Source organism: Lonchura striata, chromosome 1 (assembly GCF_050655825.1).
Source record: "Lonchura striata isolate lonStrDom1 chromosome 1, ASM5065582v1, whole genome shotgun sequence".
NCBI classification, from domain to species: Eukaryota; Metazoa; Chordata; class Aves; order Passeriformes; family Estrildidae; genus Lonchura; species Lonchura striata.
This window is the reverse complement of record NC_140703.1, coordinates 107,887,846-107,915,469: the sequence shown is the minus strand read 5'-3', so window position 1 is coordinate 107,915,469 and position 27,624 is coordinate 107,887,846. Positions and strand designations below refer to the sequence as shown.

At 35.9% G+C, this 27,624-nt stretch overlaps 1 protein-coding gene across 6 annotated transcripts in view; it reads right to left on the bottom strand.

Annotated features, from left to right (window-relative positions):
* GK (glycerol kinase) overlaps positions 1-27,624 on the bottom strand; it is a 54,779-nt gene that overhangs the window by 18,453 nt on the left and 8,702 nt on the right. The window contains exons 4-21 of one of the 6 annotated variants that reach the window (XM_021552974.3): positions 27,502-27,579; positions 26,444-26,523; positions 25,337-25,474; positions 24,816-24,925; positions 24,083-24,149; positions 23,461-23,478; positions 21,590-21,625; positions 21,001-21,068; positions 19,515-19,557; positions 18,753-18,833; positions 16,829-16,907; positions 14,919-15,015; positions 13,312-13,396; positions 9,900-10,020; positions 9,572-9,715; positions 8,904-8,984; positions 7,409-7,495; positions 1,939-4,350 (exon numbers count right to left, since the gene is read on the bottom strand). In XM_021552974.3, coding sequence (XP_021408649.1) covers positions 4,343-4,350; positions 7,409-7,495; positions 8,904-8,984; positions 9,572-9,715; positions 9,900-10,020; positions 13,312-13,396; positions 14,919-15,015; positions 16,829-16,907; positions 18,753-18,833; positions 19,515-19,557; positions 21,001-21,068; positions 21,590-21,625; positions 23,461-23,478; positions 24,083-24,149; positions 24,816-24,925; positions 25,337-25,474; positions 26,444-26,523; positions 27,502-27,579 — 1,421 coding nt within the window. In that variant the 3' untranslated portion in view covers positions 1,939-4,342. Of the gene's footprint in view, positions 1-1,938; positions 4,351-7,408; positions 7,496-8,903; positions 8,985-9,571; positions 9,716-9,899; positions 10,021-13,311; positions 13,397-14,918; positions 15,016-16,828; positions 16,908-18,752; positions 18,834-19,514; positions 19,558-21,000; positions 21,069-21,589; positions 21,626-23,460; positions 23,479-24,082; positions 24,150-24,815; positions 24,926-25,336; positions 25,475-26,443; positions 26,524-27,501; positions 27,580-27,624 lie in introns of those variants that run through there. The other 5 variants (XM_021552975.3, XM_021552976.3, XM_085585540.1 and 2 more) reach the window with 5 other exon arrangements.

Sequence of the window (27,624 nt, the reverse complement as noted above, 5' to 3'; positions counted from 1 at the left end):
TGTGTTCACCTGTGTCCTTTGTCTCTTGTTCTGTCACTGGGCACCACTGAGAAGGGTCTGGCTTTCAGTCCTTGCATCAGGAATTTATATCTGAGCTCTCTCCAAGTTGAACATGCCCAGATGTCTCAACTTCTCACCCATGACAAATGCTCTAACACCTCATCCATCTTTGTGGCCTGTCACAGGTCTCCCTCTGTTACGTCTGTGTTTCATCCTGGCAATCCCAGAGCAGGATGCAGCACTCCAGGTATCACAGACTTATGCAATGCTTTGGGCTGGAAGAAATCTTGAAGATGATGTAGTTCCAGCTGCTCTGCCATGGGCAGGGACATTTTCCACTAGACCAGGTAGCTCAAAGCCCCATCCAACCTGGCACTGAACATGCACAGCTCCTGTGGGCAACAGGTGTGTGTGAGCAGGGCTGAGTGAAGGAACACTCCCCTGCCTGGCCCAGCCGGAGGTGCTCTTTGCCTTCTTTGTCCAGTCGCTGCAAACAAGGGTTCAACTTGGTGTCCACCAGGAGCCCCTGGACCTGTCCTGCAGAGCTGCTTCCAGGGTTGGTCCCTGGCCTGTCCCAGTGCAGGGGTTTGACCCTCCTGGGGTGGGACCTGGCGCTTCTCCTTGCAGAGCTCTGTCAGCTCAGCCCACTTCTCCAGCCTCTAGGGATCCCTCAGGACAAATCATTCCAGCAATGCTCCTGTGCCACTTCCCAGCTTTAAAGGGCTGCCACTCATTTGCCCATCTTTATCTCCATGATTGAAGTACCACTTCCATAAAATCTAGTAATTTATATATAATTTATATAGTAATTAGGAAAACATACATGTACATGTAGCAGTCATACTGGGCCCAGCTACAGTTGATAATGGGACAGCTGAGAGAGATCTAGGACTCTAGATGGAAAGATTAGAGCTTGGATGCTGACATGGATATTAAGATGTTTGTTTATACTGCACAGAGTTCCAGAGTAACAGACATTGTATTAGCTTTTGCTGAAAAAAAATATTTATAAGCTTCTGAAACGAATTAAATCAATAAAACTCCAATCTCATAATATTCCTGCTTGACGAGTCCTGAAATGTGAGTACACTCTTGTGCAGGGCAGCTAAGGGCAAGGCTGCAATTCTGCTGTGTGAAAGGAAGACACCGGAGTCTCATGGGCAGAGAGAGAAGCCTGATACTGAGTTATGTTTGTGTGCTGATGCAAAATTTAAATATATTTTTGTTTCCAGGGTGTGTGTTGGTGAATGAGTTTTGTTTCTGACACACTCAACTGACTTCCATATAGGAAACTAAGGATTTGTAAAGACTAAGGGTTTGTAAAGGCTACAGATGAAGGCAATATCGCTGGATAATCACGGAGCACTGGATGTGTAGAAGGCAGCTGGAAGCCACAAAGGGACAGAATAAGAATCCAGCAGGTGCACTCTTTAAATGTACCCATCAGATACAACCCATGCTCCTTTTTAAAAATAACAGAAGCACCTTCTGCTCCCAGCTACCACCCCAGCAGTTTGCTATTTCATGAACATTTCTCCCCACAGCTCACAAGGGCTTTTGAATCTGTAGCAATTGCCAGACTGTGGTACAAAACCAAAACCTGTATGGTGTATTGGCCCCACCCCACCTTTGCATCAAACCTGTACTATGACCATGACTGTGTTCCTTCCTGTTGTTTTACTTGTGTTTTTCTGCTTTTTCTTGAACATGGAGGGACTTGAGGAAATGCGATTTCTAACCCAGTCCTTGAGTCATTGTATCACTGAAGTAGAAAGCAGAACTATATGTATTTCACCTATACATCTGAGCAACTTAAAGCACGTCTCAGAGAGGCTGCTTTACTGCTTGATATATATCAGTGTATACTCATGCCTGATATAAAATATTAGTGACAATGTGTCTGAAATATGATGTACAAGAATAAATGGACACCTTCCATCAATTAATTTATGGTACTTTAATACCAAGTTAATGCATTTCTCCATTAAGAATTTATAAACTGGTAATTCATAAAAAAAAAAAAATAAATCACAGCTTCACAAAAAGCTAACTTTAACAGTTTGTCCCCTCCCCGCCAACAAGCAGTTTACAATATATTTCAACTATGTTGGTAGAAAGTTAACAGTGATGTGAAACTCTTAAAAAACATTTGCAACAGTAATTGAAAATAAAATAATGATTCTTACTCAGTGAAAAATTAATAGGAATTGTGTTTCCCAGTAAAAGATAAGTCAGAAAAGCAGCAAAAATTCCCTCTCCTACTTGTTAGGTACAAGCTTTCCCCCTGCCACATTTATCATGGGCAAAGGCAACACTTCAGCATTATTCGTTCCCCGGTCCAGCACTTCAGTGGTTTTGGCAAGACTCAGAGGTCATATCCAGAAGTCCAGAGTTTGAGGTGTGTGCTGCCCCTGCTCCCTGTGCTCCACTCCTCTTCCTCAGGGCACAATGGGGTCAGAAACAGCTCAGAGTAAAGGTAAGGAGTTTGAATTTTTTTATATGGGATCATATTATTTTTTCACTCTTCACCTCTCCAATAAAAAGTGGAAACACCAGAAATTTTGGCTGTCACACTTCACATGTGAGTATTACAGGAGAGATGGGATTTGAATGATGCTGTTATATTTACTTGTGTACAAAATCCCTTCTCTCTGCTGAAGTTATACATGCAACCACAGGACAAAAAATGTTCCTTCTCTATCTTCTAAGTTAAAAGTCACATTTTCAAAAGTCATTGCACTCAACAATAAAAAGGCAATTAATATGCATTTGATATTAAATATATTGTACAGACCTGAACTGTGCAATTCATTGCTTCAGACATATAACATCCTTTTAAAAACTAAGCCTCTAATCAAAGAAGAACTTTGTTAAAGACAATCTTTAAGAACAAATGCACACAAAAAAACCTCTCCCTTTAATTCCTAGTGCATTTTAACACATCTTTGAAATTCTCTGTGTTGCTCCCACATTTAACCTTGCTGCCATTCCATACTGGTCTAACATCACTACACAAGAACACGTTTTCCTTGACCTAACCAATAAGGCTGGCATTTGGGATGCTGTTGGTACAAACAGGAAAGCTGAAGATAAGATTATTACCTCACTCCTTTCATGTGGAAAACAAAAGATTTCAAAGTGGATGCAATTCAGCTGTCACCATTGTCTGTAAATTCCAGTGGCCCATTTCAGGTGCCAGTACTTATTCTACCGAGCCAGGGTTTTGGGTTGTCCCTGCATATTTTGCAACATCTTGCAGTTAAAACTACGGACATGGAAACTGAAAGGGAGATTTTGGTCCCTGAGATATACTGAATGAAATTAAGAACTAAAGCACTGATATTTAGTTTGGAGTGGACCCTCTTTAATGAAAATGAAGTTAGCTTCAACTTTCTAAAGTTTAACAAATAGTCACTTAAGCAGGATGACAGGATATATGCAGTATTGGTCAAGAAAAGTGCACTGTACAGAGTAGTTTGAAAAGTTATCAGTTGCTGAGGACCAGGCAGCTGTCCTGTCAATAGCATGCTGCATCAAACTTGTCTTTCCAAGCTATCAGAAAACCACAGGATGAAACATGGCCTTAATCAACACACTATTTTCTCTCATCTCTTTAAAGGTACAACTACAGCACTTGGTGTCATAAATACTTATGAAGGGCCAAGTGACTATATGTGCCAGAGCCAAACCCAACTTTTTAACCTTGCAACTGAATGTTTCAGCAATACTCTGTGGACCATAGCAGTAAACTCCTCATTGCCAAATCAGAGGCAGTGTGTGCTATAGTAATCCATCTTGGGCTAGTGTTTAAAAGGTTTGTACCATGGAAGGTGTTTCACACCAGTGGCAACTACAATAAAACATCTTTGGCAACCATTGGCATATGAAAAGTAATTCACAGCAGCTGGAAGAATTGTAAGATGTTTATAAAGTTCCACAGTGCATCATTAACTTTCTGAAGTGTGTTGCATGAAGTACCAAACTCCTGAAAAGGACAGCTAAACATCTGCCATCATTACCTCAGAGACTGCAGGTTTTTTCCATACAACTTTCTCAGACAAAGCTAGGGCTTGTGACATTTTAGAGGATGACATGAGATCATCCACACAAAGGCATCCAGTGCATTTGGAGTTGATTTGGGTAAGGAAAAGAGTAATGGAGGGCTGAAGACTGAATTTTCAGTGCACCACTGGGAAGTTACACAGGGACTGGTGACAGATGGATTCATGAGCAGATTGAACCACAAAAGTAGCATAATCACGTTGGTGGTGGAATCTCTTCAGACAACAAAACAAACGGAAACAAAAAAATCAGCTGCATCCAGTGAGTCCACTAAGTAGCCTCAATTACCTTAAATAAAAAATGTGTGCATTAGGAATACAGAACTTATTCTAAAACATTAGTAACACTCTATAACACAGCTGAGCTATAAGAGGAATTCAGTAAAACCAAATTTTGCTTTCAACAACTGCAATTATAAATTAGATATGTCTTGTGACACTAGATAAGCCAGCTCTTAAGTGTGTGGGATGTGCACAGAAGGGGGAGCAGAGACCACACTACTAAGATGGGTAAATTTTTAACAAGTAGAAGGAATGAAAGAAGGTAATTTAAGCTTATTGTCTTCTAAATATGAGCTCAACTTTCAGAAATTTGGAAAATATTATTGCAACTATCTTGCAGAACTGCACAGTGATCCCTAGATATAAATTACTATGCAATTTGGCAGTAACAATCACAACAAAAGAAACTAAAAAGGAAAACCAGAATCTTAAAAAAAACCAAACTCCACAGGGTATTGAAGCAGGGACAATATAGTTTTGCCGATCAGCACTGATGTCTCATTCTGTGAGAATAAAGTCAAATAACTTTATACTCCAGATGCCACATAAGACCCCATATATAGTCAATCCCCTCTATACCTGACTTGAGAGATGCCAATTTAAGCCCACAGAGGCATTTATTTAAATGTGAGTCTAATATAGGATCATTTTTAGTTAAGTCCTACCCACCTCCTGCAAAAAAACAAAACAAAAGAAAGAAAAAAAACCCAAACTACTGCTATGGAATATATTGAAATCTCTCTGATGTCCACTTCCAAAATGAGTGTGAAAAATTTAAAAAAACTTAGCATAAGGACTCCAGTTGTTATATGCACCTTGCTCCAATAGTGAAAAATACCATCCATTTCTCTCCAGGAGAGATGAACGAATATCATAAAATAAGGTACAATTGGCCTGATTTTGATGAAATTATGAAATTATATAATTAATAGAGTATTGTTCAGTCATCAGGTGCCACATAAAAAAGCAGCTTAGCAGTTCTCTAAATGGCGTTTTGCTATGCTAGTGTTCTCTATTCTGGCACAGCAGATTTTTCCTTCACATTTCAGTAGCTGTAAAATCATGGCCCTGCCCTAGAGAGACATGTTCAACATCAGCACTGTTGCTATGCGAGACTTACTGCTGCTTCAGCACATGAAGGATGAATTCAATCCTCCCTAAATTCAATCCTGAAACCTACTACTGTGAATGACTGTGTTGGAGTTACAGTGTTTCACTAAAATATAAAATGTAACAAATTAATTACATGGAATTTCTGTACTGAATTAGAAGAAAAGCCTGGTCAGCAAGTTCTAGCTTTTAAAAACAAAAGGATATTTACCAGAGCAAGTGTCTAAGGGGGAAGCAGCCGTGCTCCAATTGACAAAGCAAATTCTGTATCTCATGTTCTACACTAACGCACAGCTGGGCAAAACTACAGCCTGTATGTTACATCACTGTTGCTGTTCCTTTTGAGACCTTGTCATTTTTAAAACAAAGAACAGGAAATTTCTCACAACTTCTCTTCCCAAGCTTACCATGTAAATAGTAAAGCAATATATTAATATATAAAGTAATTATACTGGCATGTATAACAACTATATACACATAGTAACAGTAACCATATCAATAGTTACTGTTATCTGAAAACAAGGTCAAAAAATGAGCTCTAAAGGCTGCATTGAGTTGAGTATGTTTCCTAATTGTGGGTCAGAAAGGCACTGACAAACTTAAAGAAGGGAGAAAAAGAAATCTTTTCTTATTAATTCCAGTAGTGCAAGTTTAATATACAGGTTACTGATTAGTTGTTTTTAAAAAGCAATCACAGAATTTAAGTTGCTTATAAGCTCATTTATCAGTGATTTTCCTTATTATTTTAGGTATCTATTCATGTTACTTTGTTCAGCCTGTTAAAAATTTACCCACTTATTCACAGCTGGTTTTTTTTATTCTTCAAAATATAGATCTTTATCACTCACAGATACATTCCAGAGTTAGTAAATCACTGAAAATCCATTTGTTCATTTTGATTTTTGCCTAGCACTTGTTTAGTTTAATTTTAGTTCTCCTACAAGCTGCAACCACCTCTTCCATGCAAGGAAAATTACAATTGAATAGTTAATTCAGGCCGAATGAGTAGAAACAAAATACAAACACATCACCACAGAAGCATGCTGGAGTCCTCAACTGTCTGTTTATTTAATACCTCCTTGCCTATCCCTCCAAAGCCAAAACAAAAAAAGAGAACTAAACAATCTCCAAACAGTTTACTAAGCAGCAGCAATGCCTATACTGTAAAATACTTTCTCTGGAATGAAATTCTGTGACAAGGAATAAATTACATCATCAAATAAGCTTCCTTTTCTTACTGTAAGAATATCTTAATGAAATGTCTTATACATTAATAGTTTTTTTTTAAAATAAATTGTATTTTAACAGGTTGAAGATGCATCTTCATTGCATATGCACACAGTCCCTTCCCAGTTTTGTAGTTAAGCCTTTTAGGGTTTCTTCTTTTTAGACTAAATTAATTCACTTATCCATCAAGAGCAAAGTACAAGAAGAATGTTTTATAGATTTAGTAGATGACGTTTTCTAACAATACAATAATTTCAAGGGGTCCAGAAAAATCAAATGGGTGCATGAAGCCTTTGGGGGACAGAATAAATAGTTTTCACTTAATTTAAAGAAGATCCTCAAAATAATTAAAAAACAGTGCAAGAATAAATACAGGATAAAGGATGGAACCTTATTCTATCTGCCATGCACACTGTAAAACAGGCAATGCATAACTCTGCTAGGCTGCTCCAACCTGTATCCCTGTTATAAACTGTGTGCAATCTGCACAGACACACAAAGGGGAGTCCAAGGGTTCATGTGCATCCAACAGCTACAAATTAAATGGCACATGAGGATGGATTTGAGATGCCATTCCCTTGGTTCTCCAAGGCATATTATGCCTGATTCACACCCTCAAACATTTGTGTGCATGAACAACAAAAAGCACCATTTTTGCTAGAAACAGACAGATGGAATTCAAAAAACCCAAAACTTTTTAAAGTTAGCTAGTTCAAATAATAACTAACCTGAGAGGTACTTTGCTCCAATTAACATTAGCATGCTACCCATAACAAAAATACTGAAAGGCAGACTAGAGAAGATACTACTGTCACCTGATGGCATCCAGGGGATGGTGTTTCCAGTCAAGCAAATCAAAAGAGAAATATATATATATAAATTGCAGTATATGTGTTAAATATATATGAAAAGCAAAAAGTAACAACTGTAGTGACATTTGCAGAAGAACTAAAAAAATATTATGCATAAACCCCATAAAAATTTAAAACAAGTTCTTTCTGTAAGAGTTCAAGTCCAAATTCCACTGTCAGCACTATCTAGGTTGAACCAATTTCTAATATTCTCCAATCCCAACCTACCCCTGAATTATCAAAGCACTAAGGAAAATAACATTTTCCTTCCAGGTGTTAGACCAGAAAATCACTAAAGATTTGATAAACATATCTCTTCACATAAACTGAAGGAAAAGCATCTAGATTTATTTACTGCAAGACATTTTTTTACCCTAGTAAGATATGCATTAGGTTAGATGTAAGGGTTCTAAATCATAAAGGTCAATACTGAAGGGAATCATATTGCTCATGTTAATTCATCTGTTTCCCTTCCCAATAGTCTTGGCAGAATTGTTTGTAAACCACAGTGTTAAATAAAACATTTAAACCAACATATAGGATGGTAAAAGGAAAATTTTCGCTTTCAAGAAGAAAGTGGCCACATGCAGCTTCAGGGCTCCAACTGTGGATTTTGGATTGTGGGGGGAGTTTAAATTTTGAGGATTCTTTACATAATACTTTCCACTTTAATAGTTTTTCCAATAAAAGGGAAATTAAATTAAGTAAAAGCCCATAAATGATGTGTTATATTATTACTCAGGACTAAAGACTTATCCCAAAATAGTACTAAAATAAAAATTCAAATTATATATCACAGGAAGACTGCAGGTTTAATTTAATTCAAACATGACAGATGAGAAAGCCATTTACTTCAGAAGATCTTGTTCAGTCCCTCAAAAGTTTTTTCATATTTTCTGTATATAACAATAGGTCTGTGTAATTCTTTATGATAACTCCTTGCTCTTATGCCCTATGGGTCAAATAGATTTTAATATGGATATCAATCCCTCCTTCCTACACAACAAATAACGAAGGCAGATACAGCAAGCAAAACCACAGGGTGGAACCCTTCTCTTTTGCAGCAGGAGGTTATGGTACAAGAAAGTTTACAAAGTCCCTGTGCTCTAAACATTGTGCTGTATCTTGTCTTGCAGGTGAGATTTTTTTCTTTTGCAAACCAGTGCCATTCTGCAAAACCTGCAGCTATTCAGGAGGAAGACCCAGCTATCTATTTTTCTGCTTTGTTCTACAGAGGATATAAATAATGACCTTTAAATCACTATAATAGTCAAGAGATGGCATAAACAGAAAAGGTCAGCAAAAGCAAGATGAGTTCCCTAGGTTAACTGGCTAATTAATAATACTTAACCTGCATTAATTTTTGGTTTACCATTTGCAGGACCGCCAGATGACTCCCATCCCATAGACTTCATCACAGCTTTCTTCCACCTGGCATAGCGATATTCACTTTCTGAAATTAAGAAATCAGAAAACAGAAAAGCCTCTCAATGCATAGGTGTGCAACAACAAATATTTAAGAACCAGATAAGGCAATATTGAGTTTTTCACTCTTTTGCACAGTATCATTTGTTTACACAGAGAAAGTAATATAAAATCCTTTTTTGAATACAAAAAACTCCACCCCAAATCCCACAGTTATGCATAGTAAAAAGAAATAAAATAAATTGTCTTCATGTTCACCAATAAAAGACTTACAAGTAGGGGAAAATTATGCAATTGATATTTATGTAGAAACCTTTCAAATGTGTCTTGAAGTAGGAATTTTAGAAGTAATTATAATCAAAATGCTAAGACAAAATTATGTACCAAAAAGAAATAATTGAAAAGACAGAAAAGCATTTATCTTGCACAGGGATTAATTATGTCAAGTGCATACTTTCCATCTCTACAAGGACTTAAGAACTGATGAGATAGCTAGCTAAAAAGCAATAATTAATGTAGGCTTTTTAAAGCCAAAAGAAGAGTACCCAAAACCAGTCATGTCAACATCTGTGAAAAAAATAAGTTTGCAACTCAGATAACACAAAAAGGTTTTACCCTCTGGGTTTATCTGTGGTTCAAATCGTTCACATGTCACTGCTGTCAAATCTCCAGGATCCAGACTCCAAACTTCAATACCTTTTGCAGCTCCTGCTGCCATAGCAGCTCCTAAAGCTGTTGTTTCAGTCATTGATGGCTTTACTGAAGGAAAACACAGAGAAGACCATAATGATTTTTAATAGATGTCACCTTGATTACATCAGAACTAAAGAGTGATATATCAAGAGACAATAACAAAGCAATCTACCCAGTTTATTCTCAACAGCCATTACAAAGTAATGTTTTCAGCATTAAAAAGAAAGCAGGAGCTGTCAATTCATCTTACCTACTGGAATACAGAGAATGTCTGATTGGAGTTGCATGAGGATTTTGTTATTGGTCATTCCTCCATCTACTTGTAACTGATTTAGTGGAATCCCACAGTCCTTGTTCATGGCATCTAGAATCTTAAATAAGAGTAATACATGTTACAATTTAATTGCACAGAAATGCTCTAATACCCTCTGAGTGTAAAACACTGAAACTACAGCATTTGCTGGAGGGCTAAGTAGATCATTCCTCTCTCCTATATATTAAAAGGCAAAACAGATGTAATGACAACACAGTTTTGTTTAATACACAGCACGTGCATTCTCTTCATTACAGAAATCCTAGCACAGGACATCTTTCTGTCTCTAGGTGCTCTAGATGTATCCCATGTGCTGCTTATGTGGCCTGAGGGGAATTTTAAGGTTGGTGAGAACATTTATCAAAGCTAACAAAGGAAGCAGCAACAATAAATGGAGTCTTTCAGCTGATCATCCTTTGTCTAGATACCTTCTCTAATTCAATGGATTCAAACATTGAAGAATTAAAACATTTGGCAATCTGGAAGATTCTTAAATAAAAACTGAGGAAAGCTGAAATATTTTAAAAGAGCAGCCTCTTCAAATATTTTCAATTAGTTGTTGAAAATGGAAAATTTGATATCAAACAAGACAGAGAGTAAAAATAAACTGTTAGTGTAATTTTTTTGTAAAATTGTTTCCTTCATTTGGGCACAGTCTCTAGCTGAAAAGTGTTGAAGTGTTTGCAAGGGATAATTAACTAAGGTGGAGTATTTAATTCACTAATACCTCTCAAAATGGTAGAGAGGTATCAGTGAATTTTTAGAGGCTTTCCTAAAAAACATAAGACTTGCCTCAAACCTTACTTACTGGTAGCACCATGGCATTACCCCATAAGCACCAATAAATACAGAATAGTGTGTTTTGTAGGGTTTTGTAAAAGCAGTCAGTTAAATGTCTCATTTACATTTTATAAGGCTAGTGCATAAGTTAGGCATTAACAAGTACAGTATGATTCTTTTCTTTGTAATTTTTCAGTGTATTTAAATAAAAAATAGGTGTGTTTCTCTCAGGTTTAAATGACAAAACAACACAGACCACAAAAATGACCAAAACTACAGCACATTCTGCCCTGTTCTGTAGCTCACAAAGTACCCAGTAATACAGTATTTACCAGGAACAGTCAACATGCTACTTACAAAAAGAACAAAAAAAAAAAGTAGGCTTGCAAGCTAGTGAAAACTACATGGAGATTAACTATCCAGGAGATTCTCTCAGTTTCCAGAAAGTAAGCCAGCAAGGTCCCTTACCAGAAAAATCTTTCAAGGAACTAAAGGAACTCCCCAGGATAAATAAAGGTTAAAAATTACAAGCTAAGAAGAGTAAGGCAAATTTTCATGGTGGCAGCATTTGCCTGTGGGCCCCCACTGTTCAATGCACTAGAAATAAATTGGAAACCATGATTCTTGCACAGAGTTTGCTGGCAGTACTATACTAGTACTTATTTCCTTCACACACATCATCTCACATTTGTCTAAGGTGATATTACCTGCCTATTTACCATTCAGAACTTCAGCACCACTGGAGGCTCTGGGTTTGTTTACCACTATATAAGAGCATGTTGGATCAGCATGCACTCAGCAAAGATTAAAATAATAAAAAGAATGCTAGAAGCCAGGAAGGGATGAAGGAACAAAACAAATCATGGTCATGCTGTTTCTATCTCTACTGTACACAGGTGGGATGAAGAGCAAAGATCCAAGTATGCAGATTTTGTCTCATGACAGCATTGTACAGCTCTTAATAAAAACTGAAAAATTGCTTATTTCTCCAAAATACCTTCTGGGAGAAAAAATGTAACAAATGTCATCTCTCTGCATAAGGAAGGAGCTTTTTGGATAACAAAGTACTCAGAAGGAGTGAATGTTACAAACAGGCAAGAATTCCAGTGAAGGTGACCTCCAATGAAAGGTTTTCCTGGAGACTTCAATTTTCATTGGAATTGAAAGAACTTTGTTTCTGACAAGGCAGAACTAATGATGCATCTTTAGAAAAGCATAAACCTATTCTTCCTGTGTCACGAGGATTTAGTATGTTAATTTAAGAGTGCCCAGTTTCTGATCAGGCACTCCTGTAAATGTGATAAAATTAGAGTGACTAAAGCATGGGGAAGTGTTAGGTCTGTTCAAACAGTGAACTTCATCCTCACTCAGTCTGACAGCTTTATTCCCCTCTCTCCTACTCCCAGCCACATGCCCTGCCTTGCATTCTGACATTTGCTGAATGCCTCTGTGAGGCAGCTGAGGTCATTAATCCAGCAGAAAAATAGCCCAGCAGAAAAAAAGGGATAATTTTCTGCTGGAAAGTTCACTGAGCTGTCACATGAGAGGGAATGGATGGGAGGGTGGACAAGGAAAGAGGAGCAGACAACAAATCAGTTCAGTTGCCTGTAACTTTACCCTGACTTCTAGTACAAGAATTAGAAAATTAGAATGCTACTTCCAATTTCCTTCACAACCTTCTGAGGACTCAGCAGCTGTCAGCACAGCTTCAAAAGCAGAAGCCTGGATAAAATTTCTGTCAGTCTTTTTCAATGAGTACTTTATTCTATGTCACTACAGAAACAGCACACTGCTTACCTCATCTTACATGGTTTGAGCAGGATGCTATTTTAAAAATCAGTATGTTTAAATAACAGCAGTTTAATTCATGTAATCAAATTAACGCTTGACTGTTATCTTGCAAGGTCTAGGGATTTAATTTCCTCCTGTATTTGCACAGAACCCAGGAATTGCAAACACAGGGAGGAGTAGATTGTGATATAAACATTCAATGCTCATACTGATATCAACCTCTTTGAGTTGGCTAGGGGATTAATTTCCTCTCTGAGAATTTTGATTGGTTGTAACTGAATGCCAGCTGAGGCAGTGGAGGATGGAACAAGCAGGAAGTGAAGCCAGCTTTCTCTTGGTATGTTTGCTGCTGTCTTGCCTTAACTCCTTTTTGTTCTTGTGTACCGAAAGTGACATAAGCCATCATAAACCATCATAAGCCACAGCAGACCATAAAGTGTAGTTTCTTACACCAATGAAAATTTGTAGTCACTGGCCCTGCCATTCTAAACATTCTATGTTCTGCCCCTCAAAATATTCACAAAATATGTTCACCTTATTTTACATGCTGGTAAAAAGAAGCATTACCACTCAAAAAAATGTACCACTCAATTTTAGCTAAGTCCACAGGAGCAATTTTTCAACATTATCAACAAGTAAAGACAAGAATAGCATCCAAGTACAAAATAAAGCATATGACTAATCTTCATTAAATTTTTTTAAATCTCTTTTACTGAAGAGCTACAGTTCCTGTTATCAAACTAATTTACAATGAATTTAGGACTCAATTTGCCTTTACCTCTCGTGTTTGAAAGCAGACTGCTTCTAGTGCAGCGAAGGCGATGTGGTTTTTATTTGTAAACTGAGTAAGGCCACAGATGATACTGTTGAAGAGAGAAAAAACCCAATCAGGACACTCTTCTTTATCAGACATAAACCTATATTTCACATCTAGATCCTCTTCAAATCTCATTCAGCTGTACTGCATGAAGACTATTTTAATATTAAAAAGCTTGCTTTTCTTTAATCTAAACTCTCTCATTTTCCTGACAAAGTGCTTTCAAGGGTCCAGTCAATAGAGTTGCTTTAAATCATCTGTACACACAAACACCCCCACAAATTCTAGTCTGTCTTTAAGAAAAAAAAATAGGCTTGATTGAGGTTGATTTATCTTTAAAAAAATAATAGAAATTATCACTAAAATCTTAATGAATTCTCTAATCTTTTCAGTTCTTAAGGAAAAGCCCATATGGGTCATTGCTGTTCTCTAAATGTTTGAATTGTTTTCAGATCTAGTCTGATAATTGCTTCTGAATCTTTCAAGAGATTTTTGGTATGGCAATTATGTTACATCTAACCATGAGTAAGCTGAATTGTGCCAATATGCTCTGAATGGCAGAGCAAATAACCATCTTTTATTCTATTTCAACAGCTGAGGAACAACACAGTACTACACAGAAACACTGCTGGATACATGCAAGTTCAAAGATATTAAAGGACATTTTTCATTGTTACCATTCCAAAGATCATTTTTTTAACCATTAAAAGTTAAGTATTCTGATATGAAAAAATGTAAAAACATCTAATTCAGAGATTTTTCTTTCTCCTTAAAGAAAAAGATACATACAAGAAGCATCTGAATTCTAAAGATGCAACTACTTGAAACCTTGGGAACAAGCTAGTCTTTAAGACTTCTTTTACCTCTCTAGGAAAGTTATTTTATAATTATATTTGTTATGCTTTCATGACTGCTGTGGCATGTTGTGATTCCAACAACACTAGGCAAGCTCACAGCAGCAGAAAAGACAAATGAAAACCTATTGTTTGAACTATTACCAAGTGGTTGAGTCTAAACTACTGGGAAAGGGGCTGTAAAAAAAGAAGTAGAAAACAATTTTCAATAGACTGGAAAGAAAGTGGTATACAACGGGAAGGAGGCAAAGTGGGAAGGAATTACATGGTCTGAAACTGAACTACTAATCACTAATCACACTACTAAAACACTAATCAGCACAGAATTCTTCCTTTAATACTTTTGTTGCCTGACAGTTTACAGGAATGCAGACCTCTTCTTTTACTTTAGTGAGATAAAAACCCTTTCAAAACCAGAAATTGTTTTCCTTGCCCTGCTGTCCCACACTGGGGCTTTTTTTTTTTTTTTTTTTGAGGAGGATCAATGGCTGGGCTAGCTAATCCTTCCTTTCCTCCCAGTAGCAGTTGCTGTTTACAGCAGTTTAAATATGAAACAGAAACACATTAGCTCATGAAAATACCACAGCGAATGATGTATCCAGACATATTAAGGCAACAAAAAGGAAAGGAAAATTTCACATACCTGGAAGGAATATTTGTAAAATTTGTAAAATTAAATCCCCCTGCAAGTGCAGTATTCAGTCAGTTCCTTACCCCCTTGCACTGGGTTCCCAGTATGGTGCATACAGTCCTGAAAATGCTGGCACGAAGTAGCAGCCATAGGAAGTTCCCACATCTCCAGCCAGTTTTTCTAATGCACACACAAACCACTTACTTAGCTTTTCACAACCACACCACCACTTAAATACAGCACTTAAAAGTGTTATTATTTAATTAAGAAAAATATTCAAGATATCTTGAGTAGCTACAAATTTAATCCAGCCATGTATACAACTAGAAAATACAACTAATGCTGGCACTCTGCTCTTTGTTAACCAGTTTTCCTTTTCCAACAATATGAACAGTTGATGGAGCATAAGGAGTTGTGGGAAATGCAAAATAAAAAAACTTAAAACCGAAACCCAAAACAGGGTACTCAATATTCTGACCTAGATTTTGCGAAGTTTTCAAGTGTTATCTATCATGTGGATAAAGAATGCAACCTTCAAAGCAGTCCAAAAGGTCACACTTTACTTGCATTTAAGTCAAGGCAAACAAGTGAAACTAGATCAAGACCAAAGGGAGTTAAGAACTAAATTCCCATTAATTTCAAATGGATTTAGAGCTCCAAATTGTCAGCTTAGAAGGAAATCTGAAGTTTCTTGATATGGGAATAATAACTGTGGATATATGAATTCCTCAATACCAAAATATTGTTAATTTAAAAAAGACATTAAGACATTTAGAATGACAAAAGACATAATTGCTAATGAACAACTCTTTCCTATAGCAAGAAAGAAGCATTTTCTTTCTGATTTTGCATTGATCAGAGCAACATAGCAGTATATGAAAGAAGTAGTAAAACATCTTCAAGAAGTCTTTCTAAAATTATTCTTTCATACAGACTCTGCTTAAAAACATGAATGAAGCAGAAGGAAAGACAAGTTCAGTGAAACAGGAAGAGGTGATGAATCCTTACGTGACTTTAACAACACTGACAAAGTTAAAGGCCCCGAAACTCAAACCTCCCAAAGGTCTTGACAAACTTGTGAAGAGGTACTGTAGTCTCAACAAATGGCTAATTGGTGTGATAGCAATTTATATTCTTCTGTATGATCTTCAAAGCTTGCTTTCAGAAAAGCAGACTGATGCTCTAAGTTTTTGCTGAATCTTTGAAGTTCTATATTAAATTTTAATTCTAAATTTTCCCATCTTTGAATAAGATATCAATTTATTAAAATATGTAATAAATTTCTTTTAAATCCCAAATCTCATTGAATCAGTTACTTTCAAAGTTTTGCCTTTGCATACCTCTGACATTTTTTATCTTCCAAATTTTGATATGTTCCTAGTTTTTATGTTACAATCCATTTTTTTTTCAGTTCATCTGAATTAGAAAACATCAGCTACAGAAATGCTAAAGGATTACTGGATTCTCAGCCAAAACAGATTACCCTCCTCCACACCTCCTTTGCAAAGTTGCAAAGAAGCAGCTTTGCAAACTGAGATTCCCTAACTCAATGGATATGAAACCTACTACATAAATATTACATACACTTGCAGGGCCTCGGGTTCTCATGTTTATAACAAGAATATGTAGGTTCAGGATCAAATTGATGCTGGTTTCTGTAATACAAACTTAAATACTCTTGCCTCTGGAAACTTCAACACTGTATAAAACCAGGAGATACTTTGCAAATTTAGTATCTTCCTGAATATCTTTTTGTCAGGGAAACTACTAAAAAGTACAGATTGCAACAGAGCAAAGCTGACACAGCCTTTCCAAGACTGTGTTGATAGGCTCTATGATATACAAATATCAACAACAGTGAGCTCATTGATGCAAAGTAAGTTTTTGCTGTGTTCAAGCATAACGAAATATATGCACCTTCCAGCTTTTCTTTACTTACGTATTTTGAGCTTTCATTCACCAATAGAGACATTGGAAAACTTAAAATACTCACCAACTTCCTCTGAACTCTTAGCAATGCCCAGATTGTCCCTCAGCCAGCGAACAACAGCACCAGCTATTGCAACAGATCCCTGAAGGAAACAAAGTCACTCCCTTAGGAGACAACAACTGGTAGTTTTGTGCTGCTTTTAATAAGCCTGGGGAGAAGAGGTTGCTGTGGCCTCCCCTGCAGGCTTACAGTCACAGCTCACAACCAAAACACAAAGTTTCTTGGCATCTGGAGACTGCCATGTAAAAAGAGCAGCCTGTTACACAGACTCCAGGTAGAAAAGGTACATATTGTATGCTTTTTTCTATAAGGGGAAATTACAGTGACATTTCCCAAGTAGTCTTTTTGCCTTTCTAATTTATTTCTTCTGAATATATAGTTATGAGGTTCATTAGCCTCATACTTCTTTTTGTGACACATGAATTTCTTTATGCTTTGATTAAAAAAAAAAAAAAACAAGACTAATTATGTCTAGTTTAAATACAAACATCCATGAAGACAGAAAATTTAGGCACTTGCGCATTTGCCAGCAAAATTGCTCTGTTGCCTCAGCAAAGCGCCCTGAACAGCTTCATTACATCATAGATGGCTCCCATCTAACCCCAAAGCCAAGTCCAGTAAACTAAGTTTCAAGTAAAACAGTAGTAGCATTATGTTTTCATTCAAAGCCACTGCTAGAAGGGGCAGGGGTGTTTTCTAAGCAGCTGGCTTAGATGCCAGTCTGATTAAAGGAAAAGGCTGAATCCACATTTTCTGTTCTCTGCAGTGTCTCAACCAGCAGACTGTAGATGATTCTAGAATGGATATAGGACAAAGCACACTTAATAGCTTCTGTTGAAGCCATGTTTTCAGACAATATCATTAAAGACTTGGAGGTGAAGAAGAAGCAAAGTGCAGGTGTTTCAGCATGCAAGAATTCAAATCACTCTCAAGACAGTTTCAGTTCCTGCTTTAAGAACATGGGTTAAAAATAAAACAAACCTCTCTCACACACATACAAAATAAAAATCCCAGAGTTTGCCAGGTCATGGCAAATGCAAGATTCACTTTCTTCAGGGAAGGAAAAGGAAATAAATGCAGACTCCCACAGCCTAATAAAGTACCATAAGCCACAAACTATTCTCGCAGTTAAGAAAATCCTGTGTTGTCTTTCACGTGGAAAACACAGTCTGTCTACAAAATCTCAATATCAGCAGTCAGTGTATGGCTTTTGAGAATAATTATTATATTACAATACTTAGCACATTAAGCAGCAGAGATGGAAGAATAATCATTTTGTTGTTCTAAACAAAACTTTGGTGCCAAGTAGGTGCTCTGTTTATCTGTGTTTCAGAAGCAGAACTTTAGAACAATGAACCCTAAAGTTTAAGCATAAATACAATTTTCTATATAATTTGGATGCCCTTAGTCTTGTTGGGAGAACTGAGAAACTAATTCTGTAAGTAGGCACCTAAATGAAAGAGGTAAAAAAGCTAAATTATTGGACGATTTTTTCCCAGAAATTTGATTCACACTTTTAAAAATTAGAAATAAAATCCATTAGAACAAAATAAAAAAAATAACTATGACTTTATTATGAGGTAATAACTGAAACATTAGTACTTTCTCCCCCTTTTTTAAACCAAATTTAGTATTACAAAATTTATGGGGTTTTATTTATAGTATTTTTTAAATATTTGAGAGACTAAGTAACAGAAAAAATGTTTCAGCCATCTAGATCTGAAAGTATGAATGATGCAATGAAGAAATATTTTTATTAGATTTCATTATATAGATTGGAGACAAGAATAACCAAAACCACACAGAAGACTTCAGGTACACAAGCATAACACAGAGCTGCACGGCTGAAGACACCATAAAAATACCTGATAACAGAAGCAAATAAGAACATGTATCATTACAAAAAGGAAGAGAATACTGAACTTACCTCTAGTGCATAAAAAGCAGGGTTGTCTCTGCCCATTTTGTAAGCTATTGTGGTTATAAGACCATGCTCGGAAAACACAGACTAAATTGGGAAAGGGAAAAGAAAAGGTAAAGCATGAAGAGAGCCAGAAAATACTTACATAAAAACATTCAAATTACAATAAACAAGGGACCAAACCTTCAAAGGAAATACACAAAGTTTAAACAAAATAAATTATCAGTAACTCTAAATAAACCAAGATAGAACACTTAGATTGCTGGTGCTAATTCTTGTTTCCAAAAGCTGCTGCAGATCTTTCCATCTTCCTTATAGAAAAGAATCGGGGGTCTTTAAGGGAAGATGTAAATGAGAAGGAAGCCACACTTTAGTGCTATTTATTCAACTCCAACTACAAAGAAATTATGACAGATAATGAAAAGAATAAATAAAACAGCCAAGACAAGGAAATAGGCACATGGTTAAATAATCCTGTCTGGGTGACAACAAGAAATATATACAAGGGAAGAGCAAGAACCTCGTTAAGAAAAGTTCTGTTTGGAAACTTAAGGAGATAGGAAATGGATTCTTAAAAGATTCCATTTTTTCAAGGAGAAACCTTGAAAAGATTACTACTTTTATTCTTTCAGATTTCAGTACATGCTTTTCCCTTTGCCATTATGATTATTGTTAATAAGTCTAAGAATGGCTAACTTACAGTTGTGCTTCAGAACTTAAATGGATTGTGAAAAGCAAAAAAGCAAACAACTCAAAAATGCAACTGACCTTCTGACCTGTGTTGCACAGCAAGAAACAACCTGTTCCGTACCTAGCATGAAAGTAAAGCAAAGTTAAAACCAGAATGTTTAAAGCATAACCTGCTTTAAACAGGTTATGTTTTAAAAATGTTTAATTGCATAACCTTCAATCCATGAGTCCCCTGTAAAGAGTCAGGACATCACTCTCTTTGACCCTTGAAGGTTTTGCTGCCATTAACGGATGATAAAACTATCCTCAAAAAGTTGATCTGAATGCAGCCTGAAGCTGAAAAATCGAGTCAATGTCTTTTTTCTCTCTCACTATTTTTTTTGTTTAACACTTGATCAATTAGAGATATAGCTGAAAACTATAAATTTCTAAAACTATAAATTTCTAAAACTGTAAATTTCTCTTTGGTGGCTGTTTACCTACTTCAATTTAAGCTGATTATGAGAGCAACTTTATAAAATAAATATTTCACAGTACTAAATGGGAAATTTTAAGAAACTTTGTTCCTGTCACAAAGAGGGTTGTCTTTCAAACCAAAATTCAAATTAAAAATTTCTTTCAAATTCAAAAATTTTTAAAAATGGCATGTTTCCCATTTGAAGGCCAAATCATATGTGTGTGCATACACACTCATATAAGAACACAGTTTAATATAAGAAGTACAAAATACTACAAACCACTCCAACATACTCTAAGAAGTTATCCTCAAGAAAAATATTCCTTACCTTTTTAAACCCCTCAAAACTAATACCTTAAACCAGTCCAGAGATAGCCTTCAGTTATATTTGGAAAAAGAAATAGTAAAGCAATAACAGAAATGAATTAAAACAAGATAGGCTAATATGTAATCATACCTGTGAAGCTCCCATACTTGAGTGTGTATGTCCCTACATGCTTAGGTAAGCACCTGACTGTAAATGGAACAGTAAGTCATTTAAGCAGACAGCTTCTCCTCCAATGATTTTTTGATTAAACCAGTTGCCTGATTTAACTGATCAGCTATTTTAAACAAAGGACACTAAGAGGCTGAGAAACAGGAAAATGCAAATGTAAAGTTCTCCACTCTGAGCTAGGCATAAAAGCAAAACTAAGCACTGCAATTAAAACAGACCTTTCCCATCTAGCAAAGCTGTGTCATTCTAGTCAATGCAATCTAACTCACTGTACTCTATTTGCTGAACCTTAGGTCACCATTTAAATGACACTGCAACTTTTTCAATCTGTGTTATGAAGAATGTTAAAATGAAAACCCTACTGACACATATAGATTTTCCTCACAGTGACTGTGCTCCAAAATACACCTCACAAGCCATGTAACTTTAATATATTCATTACTTTATATAAGAGTCAAGACATGGTTTACTTTGTGGGTCAACACACTCAAAAGGTAGATCTGTAATTGCACGTTAACTACAAAAGACTTTGGCAGTTGGTTGAAAGAGAACATAATACTAAATTCAAAACAGAGCAGGGTGTTTATCTTATTACTTTCCTAATAACTTACGTGTTTTTTGCTTGTCCATCTTTAAAACACATTTGCCCAACAAGAGCAGCATGCTGGTCACCCAAGCACTGAAAGTGAAAAAGAAAAGCTATGATTAAAAGCTATGATAAAGAAAAGCTATGAAAGAGAAAAGCTATGATTTTTATTACTCTTCCCTCTGTAAGAATTGCAAACAAAATGTGTTGTGCTACTTAGACTGAGCAATTTAAATAGAAACTAAAATTTACTATCTTAACACATGTTATTGGAAAAAGCTGAGAATTTGCCCAGCATTTCTGGATTATGTATATATTTCTTTTATGTATATGAAGCAGAGCTTGCTTCCATTTTGTAATGTTAGTCATTTACTTAGAGATACCAAATTTCCAACTAAAGTTCTCATTTGTATTCCATAGCCACACCTTATTAATAATGGATCAAGCCAAATAGTGATTAATCTTCAAAAGTCTACTTCCTGTTTAACTTGAAGTAAAAACCAAAAAACTTAATTCATAGCAGGATTCACTCATCCTTAAAGCTTTTTCCTGTGAAGCTATGTTCATGCAGTTCTGGGTTGTCATGCTAAAATCTAAGCTGAAGTAGGACTTACCCCAGAAATTGGTACACCTGTCAAAGCTCCAGAGTCCTATTTTGCAAAAAGAGAAAGAAAACCTCCAAGTTAGCTTTCCATGACTAGAATTGAAGGCAATGAGAAATAAGCTAAACTTCTAATGCTCAAAGGAAAACAAAGAAGGGTCATGAAAACAACATGTCTCAGTTCAGGAGTACACTTTGTTTCAGCTTAATGCAGCTCATGTCTAAACCACTAAGAAGTGGAGAGTAGGACGTTTTACAAATATAGTTTATGTGACCTCAAAAGTTTCTAGCATAAATTTTCTTAAAATAATACTATACAGAAAACCCAGTTCAGTGTAATCTGTGCAGTAAATGCCAAGTGTAAAATGCAAAAGTGCAAAATGGTAAAGTGATCAGGAAAAAAATATAGCTGTGGTGACATCCTAAGCAAAGGCAGATGCCTGATTTTAAGATACAGCATTTTACGTCTCAAGTAGGCTTTCTTCCAAACACTACCAGTTACATTCCTGTTAAAGAATCATAAAATCATTTAAATTGAAAAAGACCTCTTAGATTATCACATCCAACTGTTAACCCAGCACTGCCAAGTCCATCACTAATCCATGCCCGTAAGTGTCACATCTATACACCTTTTAAATACCTTCCAGAGATGGTGACTCCACCACTTCTCCTGGCAGCCTGTTCCAATATTTGACAAGCAGTGAAGGCTCTTGTTTTATCACTTGTTACCTGGGAGAAGAGACCGAGCTCCACCTGGCTACAACCTCCATTCAGGCAGTTATATAGTGCTAAGGTCCCCTTCTGAGCCTCTTTTTCTCCAGGCCAAACACCCCCAGCTCCCTCAGCTGCTCCTCATCAGACCTGAGCTCCAGACCCTTCCCCAGCTCCGTTCCCCTTCTCTGGACTCACTCCAGCCCCTCAATGCCTTTCCTGTAGTGAGAGGCCCAAAACTGGACACAGGATTTGAGGTGTGGTCTCACCAGTGCTGAGCCCAGGGGGACAATCCCTGCCCTGGTCCTGCACCCACACCATTGCTGATCCAGGCCAGGTGCCATTGGCCTCCCTGGGCACACCTGGCTCATGTCCAGCTGCTGTTACCCAAACCCCCAGCTCCTTTTTCCCCAGGCACCTTTCCAGACACTCTTCCACCAGCCTGTAGCTCTGCCTGGGGTTGTTGTCACCCAAGGGCAGGACCTGAAACTTGGCCTTGTTGAATCTCACAACATTGGTCTCAGCCCATCACTCCAGCCTGTCCAGATCCCTCCACAGATCCTTCCTGCCCTCCAGCAGATCAACATTTCTGTCCAACTCAGTGTCGTGCAAACTTAGTGAGGGTATCTGGAAAATTTTATTTAATTATTTAACTATTTCCTGAAAATTGCTATGTGTTTCTTTAAACTGTTTTTTTGTGCAATTGTGAAAATGAATTTTCAGTAAAGCCATGCAAGTGTATTTCCAATCTGAATTAATTCACATTTTTATTAACTGTATTTAAGATAACTGTTTAGAAATGTACTAAAAAGCTCTACATGAATCTTATGTTTAGCTACCATAGAATAAATATTTTTTGACAGAATGGACAGTTCTTCTCACTTATAAAATGCTATAGCTAACATTTATTAGCCAGTAGCTGTATTTTTTAGCTTACTATAAAAATAAATATTCAACAGTGTGGAACAGATACGTATCAACAGATATGTTGAGATCACATTTTAGAAATAATTTTAGCATTCTAATTGTATTATCTCAGATTTGGAAACACACAGCAAATTTATTGGCCTAGGAAGTGCACTTTTTCTAATCCTTAAACCAAAGAAAATGCACAGCATCTGAGCAGAATGAGTAAGATATAGGTGGTTCAGCCTAATGGAAGCCTCTACTCACCCGGCTAGGACAGATTTTCTACAGCCAGCAAGGAAGAAAGAGAAAAAAAAAATGGAAAGGGGAAGAGAAACAGAAGTTCACATTTAAAGTGAGGAGCAATTCTGTTCTGGTGGTCAGGCAGTATCTTTTTCCATTTACCTTACTCATTCAGCCTAATACAACTCACTTTTATCCAACCTTCATATACAAAACATCAGCAATGACTTTTAGTGGCATTTCCATTAAAACATTAACAAAAATATTTCAGGGAAGTTAGAGTTCTATTTAAAAAAATCCATCTTGTAACTTGTCTTCACTACAAAATACATGTATTCTTATTTACAATAGCTCAAATTACCAGGAAAAAGAATGCAAAATCCCAACATCCAGTTTATCTAATCTTGAAATTCATTAATTAGATGCCACTGTAAATTCCTAAAGAAGAATTGGTGCTGCATTAAAGTAATCAAATACTCAACTTCCTATAATATTATATAACAGTAGGTAACAGTTTACTAATCATAAACCAAATAATACTGGTCTAGAAAAAGCCATTAATCCTAATCTGTGGAATCTGTCGAATCCAAATGGATACAGTTATATTTTTACAGGATATATTTCACACAAATATTGGGACACATACCATCACACCATAAATCTCAGAGGAGCTTCGTACAGTTGGAAGTATTTCCATAGGAATATCAAAGAACCTGAACACAACAAAGAATAATGTATATTATATAGTCAGTGCTAAATCAGAAAACATTTTGCATTTATTTTCTTAAATAAGTTTAAGCTTATAAAGAAAAAAAATTATAAAAGAAACCTTTGTTTCTAGGTTTTAATCGATATGTTTTTCCACTTGTTACAGTGGACACTGAATTTTGGAGGAAAACAGCATGTATTTCAATCTTTGAGGACATATCCAATTGTTTTACATAGAAATCCATGCCTCTTCCAACAATGTCTTAATAACACACTTATTGAAATCTCAAATAGAGACACTATCATTCCAGCTGCTGTACAAATCTGATTAAGTAATAAAGAAACTATTAAATCACAATATTCTGAATTGGAAGGATCTGAAGTGATTGGCCCATACAGGGATTGAACCCACAACCCAGGCATCATTAGCATCATGCTTTAATCAACTGAGCTAAATTGTTTTCCTGAGCCAGGCCTCCACCTACAGAAAGATTCTACTACTTTTAGTTAATCCAGACTGTTGTAAATTGGACATCTGAGAACAATGAATGTTATAAATGTCAACAGCAAATAGAATAGTACCTGCTGATCTTAGTTTAGATGAGATATTCTTACCTTTAAATGAGTTAGAAACTATTTAAATGATAATATTACTGAAAAACTGAGCTTACTTGCAGAGGTCAGGATCCCATTCCAAGGAATGAATGTTGAACAACATCGTTCTACTGGCATTGGTGACATCTGTACAGTGAATGCCTCCATTCTTTCCACCTGTCAAACTCTGAACAAAAAATCACAGCATTTGTCAAGGAGAAATATAGACTTATTTCAACAAATTACAAAAAAAATTCAAAATCAAAAAGTTTCCACCTTGGGATTAGGAACTCTGGTATTTCTGCAACAACTAAACAGGCAGACCTAATACACCTTTCTAAAGTCCAAGATTTTTCTGAAAGTGTAAGCAAAGTTTTACAGCAAACTATAACAGTAAACTACACATAAGAATCTAGAAAAAGATAGTGGTACAGGGACAGTAGAAGTTCATCTTGCAAGGAACTTCATAGGAATTTCTTTAGTAGCTTCTATTGACATCATTGTGTCATTAGTGGGCATCATGTATCACATGCATGGAGAGTTACATAATATGGAAATTCATTTTAAGAAGAGTGACAATAAACTCACAAATACATACCCATATAAGCCATGAATCAATAGTACCAAACAAAGCTCTTCCATCCTCAACTGCTTTCTTAATCTCTTCCACATTATCCAAAAGCCATCGAAGTTTCACTGCACTGAAATAAGTGCTAAGTGGAAGACCAGTCTTAAACTGTAAAATTACAAAAAATAATTTAAACACCATGCAAATATCTTTTCCATAAATACTGTAGATATATGTAAAAATGGTGATAGTAACGGAAAAAGATACAAAACTCAGAGAAGTTCCATGAACTTCTGTAATTATTTAAACAAGTACTAAGCATATGACACACAAGTCTGAAAACATCAAAATCAAATGACCAGTGCGATAATAGATAAAGATCAAAGCTGATCTAAATGCAGTTCAAAGATCATCTACGTGGATAAAGTTGTTTGCAGAAGCCCTGTCTTATCTAGGATATCTCCATATGACTAGACAATAAGTAACAACAACAAAAATGGGCAGGACAACACAGGAAAGATGAAAATTGCGTTCTACTAGAACCTGAAAATCAAGTAAGTTTGTACACTTTTGGACATCCATCTCCTGCCTGCAGGAAAACATATAATATAAAAAATACATAATATTTATTCTATCAGTAAAGGACAACATAAATCAAACAACTGTGACACCTTTTTACAGGATTTAGTTTCCAAATTGTTATATATATGCTCACAAAAAAAGAATGAACTTGCTCTTTACGAATGATCTTCCTTGTTCTTAGGTTGGATGCAATTAATTTCAATATTAAGGCATGAGAATGGATAATAACATTTCATACCAGTAAATTATTTCCTATTTTTTTTTCTACTTGATCTTAATTTTTGTGTGCAATGTTCATTTTATATTGGCTAGATAGCACAGGATTAGGTCTCACTTCCGTAGTGAAACATTAAATAAGTGTTAAACATTTATTTTAAGGAAATAAAAAATTTTCTAGTCTCAGGTCGGTATCTTATGATCATTTTTTATAATTTGACAAGCTTAGAAGGGACTAGAAACTACAACTGACTTTGTTTAGGGGAATTTTAAACACATATATCCAAAATATGATATATTGCAGCAGTTACCATTTCAATGTTCTGGAATACCTCCTACCTTAGAAAAAGTTTTGTTTTTTCCTGGAATTCTTTTAAGAAGACGCTCAACTGTTGACTGGGTTCTCAGGTCAAGCCACACTAAAACCATGAATAAAATTAATTGATCATATGATTTAATACACAAAAAGTGACATGTTCAGCCTGCTTCTATGAAATCACAGCTCTTGCTACTGAATTCCTGCCTATTTTTATCTTTTCATGTAGTAGAAAGAATATTTTAATGCCATTGTATCTTAAAGGCACTGTTGCAAAAATTAAAATTGTTAGATAAATTAATTTGATTTAGAAGAACATATTATTTGAGAAAAAACCAGGATTTTCTGTAAGTCAGATATTTACTTTATCAGAATATAAGCAAGTGACTAATGCTACTTTGCAGCAGATGACTGTGATTAAACTAACAGGTTAAAACAAATAGCAGGTTGATTATTTACTATTATTTACTATTTACTACTATAAACTTTCAAATAAAAGACTATGTTGTAGTGATCAAGGTATAGCTGGGTTTAAGATAAAGCTGTTAACTACATATATTTGACTATAGAAGAGTCCTGGCTTTACAGTCATACTATGTCAAACTATATCTGGCACTTGACCTAAAAAACCAATTCTAGACAATTACCATTTTTCAGATGACAATATCTGAAAAGCTAAGTTAAAAATAAAACTCTGGGTATTAATAACTATTCATTAAGTCATCAATAATTAAACCTACTTAACATGATTTTCCTTTAAAGTTAAATCACCAGCATCCTGAAAATTTCAAAAGAAGTGATTGGGTGCAAGTCAGAGCATTTTGTGCCAGGAACCCCTCAGGAACATTGTGGGGTATTTTGAAAACCAATAAAGTGATTTATTAAGTAACAATTTTTATGGAATAGGCTTTTTTAAGCTGCACTGGTATATATACAAACACACATCTTACAACAGAGATATCAAAAAAATCTAAGAAATTACTAGGCTAGGCCACAACCAGATTTGCACAGGAAACTACAGTAACATTTTTTCCCCAACATGATCATATTATGATATTACATATGCAGAAAGCATAGTTACCAATAGCATTATAAAGAGGTTCTCCAGTTGTCTTGTCCCAAACCACTGTTGTTTCTCTCTGATTGGTGACTCCAATGGCTTCAGGACAAAACAGAAAGTATCCTTTTCAGAAGGTTTGTTTTC